The sequence below is a fragment of the Oncorhynchus masou genome, chromosome 23 (genome assembly GCF_036934945.1).
Source record: "Oncorhynchus masou masou isolate Uvic2021 chromosome 23, UVic_Omas_1.1, whole genome shotgun sequence".
Taxonomy (NCBI): Eukaryota; Metazoa; Chordata; class Actinopteri; order Salmoniformes; family Salmonidae; genus Oncorhynchus; species Oncorhynchus masou.
This window is the reverse complement of record NC_088234.1, coordinates 48,298,932-48,318,973: the sequence shown is the minus strand read 5'-3', so window position 1 is coordinate 48,318,973 and position 20,042 is coordinate 48,298,932. Positions and strand designations below refer to the sequence as shown.

Below are 20,042 nucleotides of genomic sequence, written 5' to 3'. Positions count from 1 at the left end.
AGAAGGGCCTTGGTCAGGGAGGGGACCAAGAACCCAATGGTCACTGGCAGAACTCTGGAGTTCCTCTGTGGAGATGGGAGAATCTTCCAGAAGGACAACCATCTCTGCAGCACTCCACTAATCAGGCCTTTATGGCTGTGGCCAGATGGAAGCCACTCCTCAGTAAAAGGCACATGACGGCCTGCTTGGAGTTTGCCAAAAAGCACCTAAAGGACTCCCAGACCATGATTAACAAGATTCTCTGGTCTGATGAAACCAAGATTGAAGTCTTTGGCATGAATGCCAAGCGTCACGTCTGGAGGAAATATGGCAACATCCCTAAGGTGAAGCATGGTGGTGGCAGCGTCATGCTGTTGGGATCTTTTTAAGCGGCAGGGACTGGGAGACTAGTCAGGATTGAGGGAAAGCTGAACGGAGCAAAGTACAAAGAGATCCTTGATAAAAACCTGCGCCGGAGCGCCCAGGACCTCAGACGGGTGAAAGTTCACCTTCCAACAGGACAAAGCAGGAGTGGCTTCGGGACCAGGCTCAATGTCCTTGAGTGGCCCAGCCAGAGCCCGGACTTGAACATCTCTCTCTCTGTGGCCCAGCAAGATCCCGGACTCTCTCTCACTCTCTCAGAGCAAGAGCCCGGACTTGAACCAGAGAGAGATCAATCGGGTCCGTGCTTTGGCTGGGCCACTCAAGGAGAGAGAGAGCTGAAAATAGCTGTGCAGCGACACTCCCCATCCAACCCAAGAGCCTGAGAGGATCTGCACAGAGATTGGGAGAAACTCCCTTAATACAGGTGAGCCAAGCTTGTAGCATCATACCCAAGAAGACTCCAATTTGTACACATTTCTAAAAACTAGTTTTTGCTTTGTCATTATGGGTATTGTGTGTAGATTGATGAGGGGAAAATACTATTTCATTAATTTTAGAACAAGGCTGTAGCATAACAAAATGTGGAAAAAGCCAAGTGGTCTGAATACTTCCCGAATGCACTGTAGTTCCAAGTCGACACAAACCCTTGATCAAGGGAAAAAACAAGCATTCGAAGCCTAGTTCAGATTTAACAATGGCCAAAGGTGAGATTTGTGCACAGGTGTGTCGCGGTATCAAGGTATTTCCTGTTGCACGTAATGTGTAACCACCTCGAGGTGTACTGTAAATGTACTTTCTCACAATGGCGGCCCAAGAGGAACTATTTCAAATGAAAATCATTACAGAGCTGTCCAATCAAGGTAAGAGTTATTCTTAGTCGCATGGCTAGGTTAGAGTGAAGGCGGTAGCTTTCTGTTCGAAATATTCGTTATGTATTTGCAGTTCGATGACTCCAGCTCTTTCATTGACATGACATTAAACATGGATACGTAGCAATTTTTTTCGGTGTGGTTCGAGGCATGTAAATAACACGTCTTCAACTCGAATGAACCTAACTTGAATTAAACGTATGACTTTTTTTGTCTTCATTTGTGTCTGTACAGTTTAGTACTCATTAGTGAGAGCGCTGTTGTTGCGTTCAGGGCAAGGGGAACTTGTGTGAGGAATAATGTAGCCTAAGCTTTATCTGAGGGGTCTTATCTATGTTTTCAATGTTTTTTTGTTTATTTTGCACACATTTTTAATTTGCCCTTGCTGAAGAAAGACCTTGCCATATCTATTGAATAACAATAGTATACTTCTGAGGAAGTTCTCAGGCGTCATTCTAAGTCTTTCTTTAGCCATATATATATATATATATATATATATATAACTTCCTCAGAAGTTCTAGGCTTATTTCTCTCACCACAAAACAGGCATGAATTCACAACGGATGGTCATCACACTTGATTTAAACTATTTTTCTGTTCCTCATATTTCTTTATCCAATAAATGTTTCCAGACACATCGCAAGGGGGAATAACAAAAGGTGCATACGAGGTCAGTGTGGTCTGAATACACATTGAGTGTGCAACTGCAGCAAAAATGAATCACTACATTCAGAGAGAGGAGGCGTTGGGGGTAGGGTGCGGTAAGCCAGCATGATGTGGTGTTAGAGCAGCAGTGTTGAGTATTCACGTGACCTTGAATGTTGTACCCTAAAGGAAATAGTACTTGACCAGGTTTTTCAGTATCTACTGAGACACCAAATACATTTACATTTAAGTCATTTAGCAGACGCTCTTATCCAGAGCGACTTACAAATTACAAATGGCTGATTATGTTACATAAACACTGAACAGAAATATAAAACGCAACATGTAGTGTTTCATGAGCTGAAAAAAAGATTCCAGAAATTGTCTCTCAAATTTGGTGCACAAATTTGGTTACATCCCTGTTAGTGAGCATTTCTCCTTTGCCATTATATTCCATCCACCTGACAGGTGTGGCATATCAAGAAGCTGATTAAACAGCATGATCAACTGGTGCACCTTATGCTGGGGACAAAATCAAATCAAATGTATTTATATAGCCCTTCGTATGTCAGCTAATATCTCAAAGTGCTGTACAGAAACCCAGCCTAAAACCCCAAACAGCAAGCAATGCAGGTGTTGAAGCACGTTGGCTAGGAAAAACTCCCTAGAAAGGCCAAAACCTAGGAAGAAATCTAGAGAGGAACCAGGCTATGAGGGGTGGCCAGTCCTCTTCTGGCTGTGCCGGGTGGAGATTATAACAGAACAGGACATGGCCAAGATGTTCAAATGTTCAGAAATGACCAGCATGGTCAAATAATAGGTCTGGGACAGGTAGCACGTCCGGGGAACAGGTCAGGATTCCATAGCCGCAGGCAGAACAGTTAACTGGAGCAGCAGCACTGCCAGGTTGACTGGGGTCAGCAAGGAGTCATCATGCCAGGTAGTCCTGAGGCATGGTCCTAGGGCTCAGGTCCTCCGAGAGCGAAAGAAAGAGAGAATTAGAGCGAGCATACTTAAATTCACACAGGACACCGGATAAGACAGGAGAAGTACTCCAGATATAACAAACTGACCCTAGCCCCCCGACACAAACTACTGCAGCATAAATACTGGAGACTGAGACAGGAGGGGTCAGGAGACACTGTGGCCCCATCCGATGATACCCCCGGACAAGGCCAAACAGGAAGGATATAACCCCACCTACTTTGCCAAAGCACAGCCTCCACACCACTAGAGGGATATCTTCAACCACCAACTTACCATCCTGAGACAAGGCCGAGTATAGCCCACAAAGATTTCCACCACGGCACAACCCAAGGGGGGCGCCAACCCAGGCAGGAAGATCACATCAGTGACTCAACCCACTCAAGTGAAGCACCCCTTCTAGGGACGGCATGAAAGAGCACCAGTAAGCCAGTGACTCAGCCCCTGTAATAGGGTTAGAGGCAGAGAATCCCAGTGGATCGAGGGGAACCGGCCAGGCAAAGACAGCAAGGGCGGTTCTTTGCTCCAGAGCCTTTCCGTTCACCTTCACACTCCTGGGCCAGACTACACTCAATCATATGACCCACTGAAGAGATGAGTCTTCAGTAAAGACTTAAAGGTTGAGACCTAGTTTGTGTCTCTCACATGGGTATGCAGACTATTCCATAAAAATGGAGCTCTATAGGAGAAAGCCCTGCCTCCAGCTGTTTGCTTAGAAATTCTAGGGACAATTAGGAGGCCTGCGTCTTGTGACCGTAGCATACGTGTAGGTATGTACGTCAGGACCAAATCAATGAGATACTGTAGGTAGGAGCAAGCCCATGTAATGCTTTGTAGGTTAGCAGTAAACATTTGAAATCAGCCCTTGCCTTGACATGAAGCCAGTGTAGGGAGGCTAGCACTGGAGTAATATGATCAAATCTTTTGGTTCTAGTCAGGATTCTAGCAGCCGTATTTAACACCAACTGAAGTTTATTTAGTGCTTTATCTGGGTCGCCGGAAAGTAGAGCATTGCAGTAGTCTAACCTAGAAGTAACAAAAGCATGGATTAGTTTTTCTGCATCATTTTTGGACAGAAAGTTTCTGATTTTTGCAATGTTACGTAGATGGAAAAAAAGTTGTTTTTGAAACAGTCGTGATATGTTTGTCAATAGAGAGATCAGGGTCCAGAGTAACGCAGAGGTCCTTCACAGTTTCATTTTAGACGACTGTACAACCATTAAGATTCATTGTCAGATTCAACAGAAGATCTCTTTTGTTTCTTGGGACCTAGAACAAGCATTTCTGTTTTGTCCGGGTTTAAAAGTAGAACGTTTGCAGCCATCCACTTCCTGAAACACAGGTTTCTAGCGAGGGCAATTTTGGGGATTCACCATGTTTCATTGAAATGTACAGCTGTGTGTCATCCGCATAGCAGTGAAAGTTAACATTATGTTTTCGAATGACATCCCCAAGAGGTAAAATATGTAGTAAACAATAGTGATCCTAACATGGAACCTTGAGGAACATCAAAATTTACAGTTGATTTGTCAGAGGACAAACCATTCACAGAGACAAACTAATATCTTTCCAACAGATAATATCTAAACCAGGCCAGAACTTGTCCGTGTAGACCAATTTGGGTTTCCAATCTCTCCAAAAGAATGTGGTGATCGATGGTATCAAAAGCAGCACTAAGGTCTAGGAACACGAGGACAGATGCAGAGCCTCGGTCTGATGCCATTAAAAGGTAATTTACCACCTTCCCAAGTGCAGTCTCAGTGCTATGATGGGGTCTAAAACCAGACTGAAGCATTTCGTATACATTGTTTGTCTTCAGGAAGGCAGTGAGTTGCTGCGTAACAGCCTTTTCTAAAATGTTGAGAGGAATGGAAGATTCGATATAGGCCGATTAGTTTTTCATATTTTCTGGGTAAAGGTTTGGCTTTTTCAATAGAGGCTTTATTACTGCCACTTTTAGTGAGTTCGGTGGATAGGGAGACGTCTATTATGTTCAACATAGGAGGACCAAGCACAGGAAGCAGCTCTTTCAGTAGTTTAGTTGTAATAGAGTTTGAGCTTTGAAGGAATACGCAGATTTAAAGAGGAGTCAGTAATTTGCTTTCTAAGAATCATGATCTTTTCCTCAAAGAAGTTCATTAATTTATTACTGCTGAAGTGAAAGCCATCCTCAATTGGGGAATGCTGCTTTTTAGTTAGCTTTGCGACAGTATCAAAAATAAATTTCGGATTGTTCTTATTTTCAACAATAAAGTTGGAAAAATAGGATGATCGAGCAGCAGTAAGGGCTCTTCGATACTGCACGGTACTGTCTTTCCAAGCTAGTCGGAAGACTTCCAGTTTGGTGTAGCGCCATTTCCGTTCCAATTTTCTGGAAGCTTGCTTCAGAGCTCGTGTATTTTCTGTATACCATGGAGCTAATTTCTTATGAGAAATGTTTTTAGTTTATAAAAGGCCAATCTAAAATGTGCAGTTTTATCACACAATGCCACAGATGTCTCAAGTTTTAAGGGAGTGTACAATTGGCATGCTGACTGAATGTTCACCAGAGCTGTTGCCAGGGAATTGAGTGTGAATATATCAACCATAAACCGCCTCCAACTTCGTTTTCGAGAATTTGGCAGTATGACCAATCAGCCTCACAACCACAGACCGACCACATGTAATCACGCCAGCTCAGGACCTCCACATCTGGCTACTTCATCTCCAGGATTGTGTGAGGCCACCCGGATAGCTGATGAAACTTTGGGTTTGCACAACCAAAAGATTTCTGCACAGACTGTCAGGCGTAGGCGTAAGCTACGGACAACAAACACAATTGCATTTTATCGATGGAAATTTGAATGCACAGAGATACCGTGATGAGATCCTGAGGCCCATTGTCATGCCATTCAATCGCTGCCATCACCTCATGTTTCATTATGATAATGCACAGCCACATGTCGCAAGGATCTGTACACAATTCCTGGAAGCTGAAAATGTCCCAGTTCTTCCGTGGCCTGCATACCCACCTGACATGTCACCCATTGAGCATGTTTGGGATGCTATGGATCAACGTCTACGACATTGTGTTCCAATTCCTGCCAATATCCAGTAACTTCGCACAGCCATTAAAGAGAAGTGGGGTATCATTCCACAGGCCACAATCAACAGCCTGATCATCTATACGAAGGAGATGTGCCTTGCTGCATGAGGCAAATTGTGGTCACATCAGATACTGACTGGTTTTCTGATCCACGTCCCTTATTTAAAGATATCTGTGACCAACAGATGCATATCTGTATTCCCAGTCATGTGATATCCTTATATTAGGGCCTCATGTATTTGAATTGACTGATTTTCTCATGTGAACTTTAACTCAGGAAAATCTTAGAAATTGTTGCATGTTGCATTTATATTTGTGTTCAGTGTAAGTCAGTTATCCTCAACTGTAGTAGTTAAGGTACATTAGTAGACTTTAATCATACCACTGTGTAGGAATCTATTATTGTTATGCCTCCTGAGAATGAAACATAATGGACCAATGGAGAGCTTCAACATCAAATGATAATCAAAATAATGCATGTTTTGTTGATGTTTTCGATCTCCTTTCACAGTGGTTATACATTCCAACATACAGTTCTTTGTAAAGATCCAGGCATTCATAGATGCAGCTTTATGGAGTGAACTATACATAAGCCTGCCCATACCTTGTAAAAAAGCTTGCTCATGAGGCACTGATGATCTTGGCAAACAGCTGGGTGTGGAACAACCTTTATTCCATGTCTTTCTATATTGATAAACATTATTTTGTGTGGTTTTAATCTAAACTAACTCAAGTATATGTAGCAGAGCATTGAGATAATTGTTAAGGTTTGTGTGAGTAATAGTCATGTTTCACTTAGCATGTGAGGCAGTCATTGGGTTGGAATTAATAGATATGTTTCCACATGGTTGTTCTGTTTTAAGAAACCCAATAAGAGTTCAAGTATGTTTCCTCTTATGGGATGATGAACAGTTGAAGATGACTGACTGGAATCCTTTGATCCCTACAGCTGTCCATGAGTATGAGGGTCTTCAGAGGGAGCATGAGAGAGCCACCATGGAGGTCAGTGTTGTATAAGGCTTGTTATAACTGTTCAGTTAATGTGTATAGGTATCCATGCAACAGGTCTTGGGGAGGTGTGCGTAATTTCAACTGTGTTTGCACTTAATGATTGATAGTGATTAATGATGAAAGAAGATAAAGGATTGCTTATTTTTTTAAATGATTGTACGTGTGAAAGAGAGACTGTGTGTGTGTGTGAGAGAGAGAGAGAGAGAGAGAGAGAGAGATGCTTTATTGTGGTGCTATAGCAGGGCTTAGAATCATGGCAGATATGGCACTGGAAAACCTGGAGGCAAATTCAATCAGTGCCATTTCCCTACAATTCTCCAGATAGTGGTTATTTTAGCATGACAGACAAAACAAATGAACATAAACTGCCCTGTACACATTATAATATTCAGGACTCTTTAAACTAGCCAGTACTTTCACTGCTATGCTTTCAAGAGAGAAAAGAGCTCATTAATTATATCATATCAGATTTACATGCTGTTGTGATAAACGTTCAATCTCATATCATATGTATTGTATGCATTGTGCCTCGGAGATATCAATATAGTCTGAATTTTGGAGGATTTAGCTTTCATCATTTCACTTTCAGCTATGTGGTGGTGGTTTATATAGCACTTGTTAAGGTTCATATTGGGAAGCCTTTTTACAGAGTCCATCATCTTCATGACCTCAACTGTTCTCCCACAGAAATGTTGTTCTCAGATTGAGTTCAAGTGGAGTATGATCTTGCAAAGACTGGCTCAATGAAGGTAGGATACCAATGTAAATAAATAAAATTGATCTCTTTTGTGCTTTGGTCATATCAGTGTCAACGGCTGGAGGCAGAGAGAGACGAGGCAATCAAAAGGCTTGAAGAGTTTCAAAAAGGTGAGAACATTTAAAAACAAATGTTTTAGTCAAATCCATCTTTCGTCAAAGATGATTGATCTAATATTGATCTGATATTCTTACATATAAGGTTGCTATTGTTTTCCTCCTGGTAACATATGCATAATTGGAAACGAGTCAGGGATTGTACAGGAGGAACTGTAAACACCTACAGTTCTGTTATGTAATGTTTACCATAGCATTCTTTTCATGCTATCAACCACACTATCTCTGCTGCAGTGACCTTTGAACCCTGGACTCACTATGAACAATGTGTGTTTGTCATTTACCTTGGGTAAAAAACATACCCTTTAGGCGGTAACACGGCTTTGTTTACTCTTTTGCTAGCCACTTCTGTCAATGCAAATTGATTAACCTTTAGTTATATCAGAGAAACGTACATGATTTTCTTTTGTAAATTCAGTATGCAAAATGACACTTAAAGCGTCTTCTCTGCTTCTTCTCCACTATTACTGTTTCCTTCCACACATAGAAATGCATTGTATTTCAAGCACATTTTTGTGTATTTTCGCTGGGATTTTTTTTCTTAAAACCAAAATGCTTCACACAAACCACTCAAGCCAGTAATTTGATCTCTGGAATTTTAGAAGGTATAAATATGTCAGAGATGGTTGAAATAGTTGTTCATTGTAATCATGTCAGTCGAGGGATTTTCATCTGAATAAATGTGGCTTCTGCTCATACATCTAGTATTTCTCCAGCCAAAAAACACATATTTTGTTTGACTTCCAATTTAATAGAGGCTGCCTTGCTATGCCAAGCAGCTGCATATTAGGACCTATTACGTGATTTCATAGCTCTGAGAAAATTGCTCCTATTCACAAAGAAACGACGGGACGAAGAGGGAGAGAAAAAAAGCCCCCAACACACAATCACGTCTTTTCAATTGACGATGGCAAGGTTGATGACAACATGACCATTGTGTTATAATGATAAGACCACAAAGGCATCTGCCCCCTCATCAAGGCTTCAGTACGGCTGCAGATACAATTTAATTCACTGCTCTGTCTGCTCGCTGATACCATTATACCGCACGTCAGCACAGGGGTAATCACTGTCTTCCCCGACAGGAGGGAAAAAGAGGGGAGAAAAAGATGGAGCGATGATGGTGAGGCCGAAACGTACAATTAAGACTGCCAATTCTGACGTGTCAGAACCCCAGTTGCCCCGCACTTGTACACTTTCCACTTCCAGGCCTGTTTATTTACCATGCCTACCAGTAATTACAATTAACGTGTAATTTATTTCAAGGCGTCCTTTGCTGGTGTTGAGTGTGTTGGGCATTATGGAGTCTGTGAAAGAGCGGAGCCACAGAGATGCTGGGATGAAACTGTCAGCTAAGTGCTATTGAATGACTTATGTGGAGAGGGTGCAGGAGGAACTTTGATATCGCAGGCACAGACGTTCATCAAGTTTCAATTAGGTGTCATTGGGAAGGGATAGGCCTGTGTTAACGGCATTAATTCCTATTTTTCCCCTTCGACCACAATGTTTAATTAGTTAAGTGGCAGTAAGCCTGTTCTCTTTTATTGGGGTTTGTGATTACGCCTACAAATGAAGTCAACGTTTAGAGCATTAAGTGTGTCTCTGAAAGTTGTTTTTTTTTTGGCTAAAGGGAGCTTTTTATATAAAATGGTCGCAACATTTTTATATTTTATCCTACAGTCAATCTCATGCCCTTTTGAGTTTCCATCAGCAATTTCCATCAATAAACACTAACTAACCACTCTGGTGAAATGATCCATTATGGTTCTATAATAATTTGCCATGTCCGACCATGAACACACAATGACATTAATTAAATTGTAATAAAATGCACCCATTGTTGCAGGGAGGTTGTTTTCTTTGACCTTCCTATAGTGGTTTTACATAGTCTCAAATGTGTTTTCATAGTTCCACTGATGTTGTGATTTTTCCGGAAAGCAGAATCAATAAGACCTCAGTGGCATTAGTAATATTAGTTAACTTCTTTTTAAATTGAAAAGAGAATATGTGGTTTATGGCAAATGTCTGACACAAAAGAAACCACAAACATACATACTTACACTACCGTTCAAAAGTTTGGGGTCACTTAGAAATGTCCTTGTTTTTGAAAGAAAAGCACATTTTTTTGTCCATTAAAATAACATCAAATTGATCAGAAATACAGTGTAGGCAGATTTTTTTTATGGAATATCTACATAGGTGTACCGAGGCCCATTATCAGCAACCATCACTCCTGTGTTCCAATGGCACGTTGTGTTATCTAATCCAAAAGGGTTTTGTAATTGATCATTAGAAAACCCTTTTGCAATTATGTTAGCACAGCTGAAAAGTGTTGTACTGATTAAAGAAGCAATAAAAGGTATTCTTTAGACTAGTTGAGTATCTGGAGCATCAGCATTTCTGGGTTCAATTACAGGCTCAAAATGTCCCGAACTTTCTTCTGAAACTCGTCAGTCTATTCTTGATCTGAGACATGAAGGCTATTCCATGCGAGAAATTGCCAAGAACTCTGGGATGCTGGACTTCTTGGCAGAGTTCCTCTGTCCAGTGTCTGTGTTCTTTTGCCCATCTTAATCTTTTCTTTTAATTTACCAGTCTGAGATATGTATTTTTCTTTGCAACTTTGTCTAGAAGGCCAGCATCCCGGAGTCGCCTCTTCACTGTTGACGTTGAGACTGGTGTTTTGCGGGTACTATCAGCCGTTTCCAGCAACAATAGTAATTTACAACATGTTAACAATGTCTACACTGTCTTTCTGATCCATTTGATGTTATTTTAATGGGCAAAAAATGCGCTTTTCTTTCAAAAACAAGGACATTTCTAAGTGAACCCAAACTTTTGAACAGTAGTGTATATTTTCAAGTGTTGTGACCTTGTGTTGACATGAGTATATTTCTTAGTAAATGTAGAAAAAGTATCAGATTCCACAGTAAGTGTGTCAACAGAAATGCTCATTTTTATCTTGCTTAGCTCGTTTTGTAAAAAGCGTATAAGAAGTGCACATCCCCTAGTCGTCTCATCCTTGAGGTGTAACCTTACCTCTAACCTTGGGATGTAAAAGCTAATTGTAAAAGCAACTAAATATTTCCAAACAAAGACATCTTTATGATATTCAAGACTGAAACATAAAACAAAAAAGACATGAGCTCCAATAGAGTTCCAGTATTCCAGTATGAGTCATAATACCCATAAAACCTAGAGGTCAATCTTGGTTCCAATCTTTTTTCCACCATTCATTTTTCCCATAGGGGTTTTTCAAACACTTAAAATAAGGGCTGTGATTTGTGTGCCCTTACCCTGGTGTGACGTTTTGATAACCGTGTAAATTTCTCTAGGAGAAGGTGACTTTCATAAATATATTCACCTGTATTTACCTCCCAAAACTGAAATGTGAATTAGCTGCTAATGTGGCTATCATAAAGAACTACAAATACCATGATGATCTGGACAAGACTGCCAAATCGAGGCAAAGGTAAGAATCTCTGAATTCTAATGTTAGCTAAATGTAGAAATGAATAAATTGGAAACATTTATTTAAATGGACAATTCTGTAAACTGTCATGTGTAAGTTTTAAATTGACACGATACCTGCTAGCAAAGGTGTCAGCAAGAGATGACATGCAGGAGCTTGCAGGGATTTTTAGCTTTGCATGATATCTACTTTATTGCTAATTAGCTTTTTCGGATCTGGGTGTAAATAGAACCAAATATATTGGTTATCTTGTCCGAGAGAGATTTACACGGTTATCAACATGTTACACAATACAGAACTTATTTGAAGTGTTTTTAAAATCCCCTATGGGAAAAATGATTGGAACCATTTCCCTGTTTGACCGCTAGGTTTTATGGGTATTATGACACCTCCACAGTGGGGTTCTATAAGGTGAACCTTAGAATCAGACCACATGGCAAACATGTAAGGGCGGCAGGGTAGCCTAGTGGTTAGAGTGTTGGACTAGTAACCAAAAAGTTGCAAGTTCAAATCCCCCAGCTGACAAGGTACAAATCTGTCGTTCTGCCCCTGAACAGACAGTTAACCCACTGTTCCTAGGCCGTCTTTGAAAATAAGAATTTGTTCTTAACTGACTTGCCTTGTAAAATAAAATAAAAATTGCCCACAAGAAATCTAGTGTAGGCTTGAAGTTTTGGACTCCCGAGTGGCACAGCTGTCTAAGGCACTGCATCACAGTGCTAGAGGCATCACTACAGACCCTGGTTTGAATCCAGGCTATATCACAATCCCATAGAGTCCCATAGTGTGGTGCACAATTAGCCCTGGTGTGGCCGGGGTAGGCCGTCATTGTAAATAAGAATTGTTCTTAACTGACTTGCCTAGTTAAATAAAGATTCAATAAAATAAAAAAATGACTTTGCTATTGATAAAAATAGATAAATTACTTAGACCCCAATTCAATCAATCGCAGATAAAGAAAAAAAAAGTACTGCACAATGTTTACGCTGGATTGGAGATGTTCAACAGTGTTGTTTCTGTCACTCTCCTATAGTGTCCCATATGGTCATTGAAGAGGTCAACAGCATTCAGGATAACCTGGACATAGAGAGGACATGCAGACAGAGTGTGGAAGCCCTGGCCTCCAAGGTGGGTCAGCCTAACGAGCAATGAAGGACTTTGCCCATTTGCCCTTTGCTCCCAATTCTTCCCTTGAAACAAATATTGCACCTAATTTCTCTGTAGACACCATAATTCTTGGTGCAAAAAACTTTACTAACTTTTTTACTTAACTTAACTTTTTTTTTTGTACTTTTTTTGTACTTTTTTTATACTAACTTTTTCTGTACAAAAATTGGTCCTGTAATCCAGTGTACAGTTATTTTGTGAAATGCTTGCCAAATGTCTAGGTCTGATTCAGAGTGGGCAGAGTGATTTCTCAGCCCGTTGAAGCTGGACTCATCACTCTAATCATTACCCACACAATTCTTTGGACAGAAGCCCTCTGCTTCCACCTGGCAGTTCTGCCAGGGGTGGGGGAGAGCTTCCTTACAATACCTCCTCCTCCCATCTATCCAGTCCCAGCCAGTCATGGTTGGCCACATGCAGCTGTGCTTTCTACACATATGGATGTTTTTGCTATAACGTTTATCTCTTCTTTAAAAAAGATGATGTTCTGGGGAGAACTCTGATGGTGCTCTTTCAATAAGGATCATTTGATGTTATTACAGTTGCTATTGGGCATCTATATGGCCATCTATGTATTTGCATATTTTGTCATGTTTGAAATGCTATTCGATTACAGTTTTATTTTATTGCTTTGGTGCAATTTTCACAAGTACAGTATGTGGTACATTTTCACAACTCTTTACTACAAACTCTACGCACATTTTCAATTGACTAACACACAAACTCATACAATCACTTTTTCACCAAACTTAATCAGTGTTTCATCTAGAAATAATAATGTTTCACATTGCAATGCATGTTCATATAAAGTAATTGCCTTTCACAATGCAATGCCCACATTACTTTTGATATAATGATCTTGTCTTTTGTTAAAATACATTTTACTATTACTTAATCTGACTGCTCTTAATGGACAATCACTTAAACGTTTGGTAAAACTGTGGATTTGCCATGTAAACTGGTTTGTCTACTACAGATTTTGAGAACTACATAATAAAAATGCATATCTATAAATTAGAAACATAAAAAGTATGTGGACACCTGCTTCTGTCACTCTCCTATAGTGTCCCACATGGTCATTGAAGAGGTCAACTTCAGCGGTTAGCATTGTAATATCATGAAATTCGGGAGAAAACGGGGTAAAATTTCACACAAAAAAAAAAAGAAAAAATACAAAAATAGTCACTGTGCTCTTCAGTAAGGTGCTACTGCCAATTTGTGTCTATGGAGATTACATGGCTGTGTGCTCAATTTATACACCTGTTAGCATCAGGTGTATACATTTGAAGGGATTTTTTAAAAATATTTTATTTCACCTTTATTTAACTAGGTAGACTAGTTGAGAACAAGTTCTCATTTGCAACTGCGACCTGGCCAAGATAAAGCAAAGCAGTGCGACACAAACAACAACACAGAGTTACACATGGAATAACCAACCGTACAGTCAATTTTTTTTCTATTGTGTTATTAAGTCTATATACAGTATGTGCAATTGGTGTGGGGAGGTAAGGCAATAAATAGGCCATAGTAGCAAGTAATTACAATTTTACAATGATGATGTGCAAGTAGAGTACTGGTGTGCAAAAGAGCAGAAAAGTAAATAAAAACAATGTGGGGAGGAGGAAGGTAGATTGGATGGGATATTTACAGATGGGCTATGTACAGCTGCAGCGATCGGTTAGCTGCTCAGATAGCTGATGTTAGTGAGGGAAATATAAGTCTCCAGCTTCAGTGATTTTTGCAATTCCAGTCATTGGCAGCAGAGAACGAGTAGGAAAGGCGACCAAAGGAGGATGGGAATGACCAGTGAGATATACCTGCTGGAGCGCGTGCTACGGGTGGGTGTCGTTATCGTGACCAGTGAGCTGAGATAAGGCGGAGCTTTACCTAGCAAAGACTTATAGATGACCTGGAGCCAGTGGGTCTGGCGACGAATATGTAGCAAGGGCCAGCCAATTAGAGCATACAGGGTGCAGTGGTGGGTGGTATATGGGGCTTTGGTGACAAAACGGATGGCACTGTGATAGATTGCATCCAGTTTGCTGAGTAGAGTGTTGGAGGCTATTTTGTAAATGACATCGCCAAAGTCGAGGATCAGTAGAATAGTCAGTTTTACTAGGGTATGTTTGGTGGCGTGAGTGAAGGAGGCTTTGTTGCAGAATAGAAAGCTGATTCTAGATTTAATTTTGGATTGGAGATGTTTAATCTGAGTCTGGAAGGAGAGTTTACAGTCTAGCCAGACACCTAGGTATTTGTAGTTGTCCACATATACTAATTCAGAACCGTCCAGAGTAGTGATGCTAGTCGGGTGGGCGTGTGCGGGCAGGGAACGGTTGAAAAGCATGCATTTAGTTATACTAGCGCTTAAGAGCAGTTGGAGGCCACGGAAGGAGTGTTGTATGGCATTGAAACTTGTTTGGAGGTTTGTTAACACAGTGTCCAAAGAAGGGCCAGATGTATACAGAATGGTGTCATCTGCGTAGAGGTGGATCAGGGAATCAGAGCAACATCGTTGATTTATACAGAGAAAAGAGTCAATTTGAACCCTGTGGTACGCCCATAGTGATTGCCAGAGGTCCGGACAACAGGCCCTCTGATTTGACACACTGAACTCTGTCTGAGAAGTAGTTGGTGAACAAGGCGAGACAGTCATTTGAGAAACCAAGGTTGTTGAGTCTGCCGATAAGAATACGGTGATTGACAGAGTCGAAAACCTTGGCCAGGTCAATGAAGATGGCTGCACAGTACAATCTTTTAACGATGGCGGTTATGATATCGTTTAGTACCTTGATCGTGGTTGAGGTGTACCCGTGACCAGCACGGTGACCAGATTGCACAGCGGAGACGGTACGGTGGAAATTCCAAATAGTCAGTGATCTGTTTATTAACTTGAGTTTCGAAGACTTTAGAAAGGCAGGGCAGGATGAATATAGGTCTATAACAGAGTGTCACCCCCTTTGAAGAGGGGGATGACCGCGGCAGCTTACCAATCTTTAGAGATCTCGGAGGATACGAAAGAGAGATTGAACAGAGGGGTAATTTTAGAAAGAGAGGGTCCAGATTGTCTAGCCCAGCTGATTTGTACTGGTCCATGTTTTGCAGCTCTTTCAGAACATCTGCTATCTGGATTTGGGTGAAGGAGAAGCTGGGGATACTTGGGCATGTAGCTGCGGGGGTTGCGGCGCTGTTGGCCGGGGTAGCCAGGAGGAAAGCATGGCCAGCTGTAGAGAAATGCTTATTGAAATGCTCGATTATCGTGGATTTATCGGTGGTGACAGTGTTACCTAGCCTCAGTGCAGTGGGCAGCTAGGAGGAGGTGCTCTTGTTCTCCATGGACTTTACAGTGTTCCAAAACTTTATGGAGTTAGAGCTACAGGATGCAAATTTCTGTTTGAAAAAACTTACCTTTGCTTTGACTGCGTGCATTGGTTCCTGACTTCCCTGAACAGTTGTATATCGCGGGGACTATTCGATGCTATTGCAGTCCGCCACAGGATGGATTGCAAGGATTTTTGCGCTGGTCGAGGGCAGTCCAGTCTGGAGGGAACCAAGGGCTATATCTGTTCTTAGTTCTACATTTTTTGAAAGGGGCATGCTTATGTAAGATGATGAGGAAATTACCTTTTAAAGAACGACCAGGCATCCTCGACTGATGGGATGAGGTCAATATCCTTCCAGGATACCCAGGCCAGGTCAATTAGAAAGGCCTGCTCACAGAAGTGTTTTAGGGTGCGTTTGACAGTGATGAGGGGTGTTCATTTGACCGTGGACCCATAGCGGATGCAGGCAATGAGGTAGTCATCGCTGAGATCCTGATTGAAAACAGCAGAGGTGTATTTGGAGGGCAAGTTGGTCAGGATAATATCTATGAGGGTGCCCATGTTTACAGATTTTGGGTTGTACCTGGTGGGTTACTTGATCATTTGTGAGATTGAGGGCATCTACCTTAGATTGTAGAACTGCCGGGGTGTTAAGCATATCCCAGTTTAGGTCACCCAACAGAATGAACTCTGTAGATCGATGAGGGGCAATCAATTCACATATGTTGTCCAGGGCACAGCTGGTAGCTGAGGGGGGTCTATAACAGGCAGCAACAGTGAGAGACTGGGTTAACCTCCACGTCACCCGAGGAACAGAAGAGGAGTAGAAAGAAGGTACGGCTAAAGCCTATCAAAACTGGTCGTCTAGTGCGTTGGGGACAGAGAATAAATGGAGCAGCTTTCTGGGCATGGTAGAATAGATCCAGGGCATAATGTACAGGGTATGGTGGGGTGTGGGTATAGTGGAGGTAAACCCAGACATTTTGTGACGGTAAGAGAGGTTGCATCTCTGGACGTACTAGTTATGCTGGGTGAGATCACCGCATGTCTGGGAGATGGGAAAAAGGAGGTATCTGAGGCATATTGATTGGGACAAGGGGGACTAGTACATACTGTACATACTTTTGTACGGTACATACTTTTGTACTGTACATTCGGAAAGTATTCAAACCCATTTACTTTTTCCGCATTTTGTTAAATTACAGCATTATTCTAAAATTGATTTAATTGGCTGCAATTTCTGAGGCTGGTAACTAAGGAACTTATCCTCTGCAGCAGAGGTAAGTCTGAGTCTACCTTTCCTGTGGTTGTCCTCATGAGAGCCAGTTTCATCATAGTGCTTGATGGTTTTTGAGACTGCACTTGAAGATACTTTCAAAGTTCTTGACATTTTCCAGATTGACTGACCTTCATGTCTTAAAATAATGATGTACTGTCATTCCTCTTTTCTTATTTGAGCTGTTCTATCTTCTCTATACCACCCCTACCTTGTCACAACACAACTGATTTACTCAAACGCATTAAGATGGAAAAGAATTCCACACCAGTTAATTGAAGTGCATTCCAGGTGAGTACCTCATGAAGCTTGGTAGAGAGATTGCAAAGAGTGTGCAAAGCTCTCATCAAGGCAAAGGGTGGAATATAAAATCTAAAACACTTTTTTGGTTTCTACATGATTCCATATGTGTTATTTCAATGCCTTGATGTAGAAAATAGTAAAAATAAAGAAAAACCTTTGAATGAGTAGGTGTGTCCAAACTTTTGACTAGTACTGTAAATATTCACACAATACAGGTTAGAATCACCTTCGGCAGTGATTACTGTGGGGATGTTTGAAGGAATGATGGATGGCGCAAAATACAGAGAAATTCTTAAGGGAAACCTGTTTCAGTCTTCCAAAGATTTGAAACTGGGATGGGGGTTCACCTTCCAGCAGGGCAAAAACCCTAAGCATACTGCTAAAGCAATACTCAAGTGGTTTAAGGGGAAACATTTAAATGTCTTGGAATGGCCTAGTCAAAGCCCAGACCTCAATCCAATTGAGAATCTGTGGTATGACTTAAAGATTGCTCTACACCAGCGGAACCCATCCAACATGAAGGAGCTGGAGCAGTTTTGCCTTGAAGAATGGGCAAAATCCCAGTGGCTAGATGTGCCAAGCTTATACCCCAAGAGACTTGCAGCTGTAATTGCTGCAAAAGGTGGCTCTACAAGGTATTGAGTTTGCGGGGGTGAATGGTTATGCACGCTCAAGTTTTCAGTTTTTTTGTCTTATTTCTTCTTTGTTTCACAATAAAAAAAATTGCATCTTCAAAATGGTAGGCATGTTGTGTAAATCAAATGATACAAACCCCCCAAAAATCAATTTTAATTCCAGGTTGTAAGGCAAAAAAAAAGAAAAATGCCAAGGGGGGGTGAATACTTTCGCAAGCCACTGTAACACATGAAATCATGTAGTAACCAGGAAGGAATTTCTTTCCTTAATGCATTTGAGCCAATCATTTGTGTTGTGACAAGGTAGGGGCGGTATTCAGAAGATAGCCCTATTTTGTAAAATACCGAGTCCATATTATGGCAAGAACAGCTCAAATAAGCAAAGAGAAATGGTAGTCCAGGCTATCTCTGCCGCCCCATGAGCAAATCAATTCTGTTGTGACAAAGTAGGGGCGGTATACAGAAGATAGCCCTATTTTTTTACAAAATAGGGCAAAACAAAGAGAAATGACAGTCCATCATTACTTTAAGACATGAAAGTCAGTCAATACGTAACATTTTAAGAACTTTGAAAGTTTCTTCAAGAGCATTCGCAAAAACCATCAACGCTATGATGAAACTGGCTCTCATGAGGACCACCACAGGAATGGAAGACCCAGAGTTACCTCTGCTGCAGAGGATACATTCATTAGAGTTACCAGCCTCAGAAATTGCAGACCAAATAAATGCTTAACAGAGTTCAAGTTACAGACACATCTCAACATCAACTGTTCAGAGGAGAGGAATTTCTGCAAAGAAACCACTAATAAAGGACACCAATAAGAAGAAGAGACTTGCTTGGGCCAAGAAACACGAGCAATGGACATTAGACTGGTGGAAATGTGTCCTTTGTTCTGGAGTCCAAATCTGAGATTTTTGGTTCCAACCGCTGTGTCTTTGTGAGATGCGGTGTGGGTGAATGGATGATCTCCTCATGTGTATTTCCCACCGTAAGGCATGGAGGAGGAGGTGTTATGGTGTGGGGGTGCTTTGCTGGTGACACTGTCTTTGATTTCTTTAGAATTCAAGGCACACTTAATAAGCATGGCTACCACAGCATGCTGCAGCGATATGCCATCCCATCTGGTTTTGGCTTAGCGGGACTATCATTTGTTTTTCATTAGGATAATGACCCAACACACCACCTAGCTGTGTAAGGACTAGAAGGAGAGTGATGGAGTGCCACACCAGATGACCTGGCTTCCACAATTCCCTGAACTGAACCAAATTGAGATGTTTGGGATGAATCGTACAGCAGAGTGAAGGAAAAGCAGCCAACAAGTGCTCAGCATATGTGGGAACTCCTTCAAGACTGTTGGAAAAGCATTCCAAGTGAAGCTGGTTGAGAGAATGCCAAGAGTGTGCAAAGCTGTCATCAAAGCAAAGGGTGGCTATTTGAAGAATCTCAAATATAAAATATATTTTGATTTGTTTAACAATTTTTAAAAGTTTTGACCGGTAGTGTATAAATATTTGGACTTTTATATAACTTGCACTTCTCAAAGGCTTCCAAACTTGTAGTGGCTTCAGTGAAAAACAGACTAAGGATATAGCAAACCATTAAAGGTTTGAGGCTTGCTGCAACTCCAATATGTCCGCTATACACATTTTATTGTCGTGGCACTATTACCACATATCAGTTCAATTGGTACAGCATTGTCACTCACGAGTGCAACAAATGTAGCCTCTTACAAGGCACTCCACAAAATATGCTAATGAACCAGAAACAACAATACCATTCACCCACTAGTGCTAAAATGTTTTGGGGCACTCCACAAATACTGTAGGTACAGTATTCTGTGGGGTGGAATTACAGTACCATTTTAAATACAGTACTTCTTTAGAGTAATGTATTTTTAAACCAAAGTTTAATTGATCATTTACCAGTTATACCTAAAATCACCAAGAATACATTGCAATTTACGGCTATTTACTGTAAATAATTAATATGGTACATTGCTGTTTTATTGTATAATTCTGCAAAAACAACAAGTTATTTT

At 41.1% G+C, this 20,042-nt stretch overlaps 1 protein-coding gene across 6 annotated transcripts in view; it reads left to right on the top strand.

The window, feature by feature from the left end:
• Positions 1–507: 507 nt before the first annotated feature.
• Positions 508–20,042, top strand: part of shtn1 (shootin 1) — a 43,286-nt gene continuing 23,751 nt past the window's right edge. Inside the window, exons 1-5 of one of the 6 annotated variants that reach the window (XM_064932329.1) lie at positions 1,124–1,223; positions 1,865–1,902; positions 6,896–6,948; positions 7,764–7,824; positions 12,336–12,430. In XM_064932329.1, the coding sequence (XP_064788401.1) occupies positions 6,943–6,948; positions 7,764–7,824; positions 12,336–12,430 (162 nt within the window). In that variant the 5' untranslated portion in view covers positions 1,124–1,223; positions 1,865–1,902; positions 6,896–6,942. Of the gene's footprint in view, positions 788–1,091; positions 1,224–1,864; positions 1,903–6,895; positions 6,949–7,763; positions 7,825–12,335; positions 12,431–20,042 lie in introns of those variants that run through there. The other 5 variants (XM_064932326.1, XM_064932324.1, XM_064932323.1 and 2 more) reach the window with 5 other exon arrangements.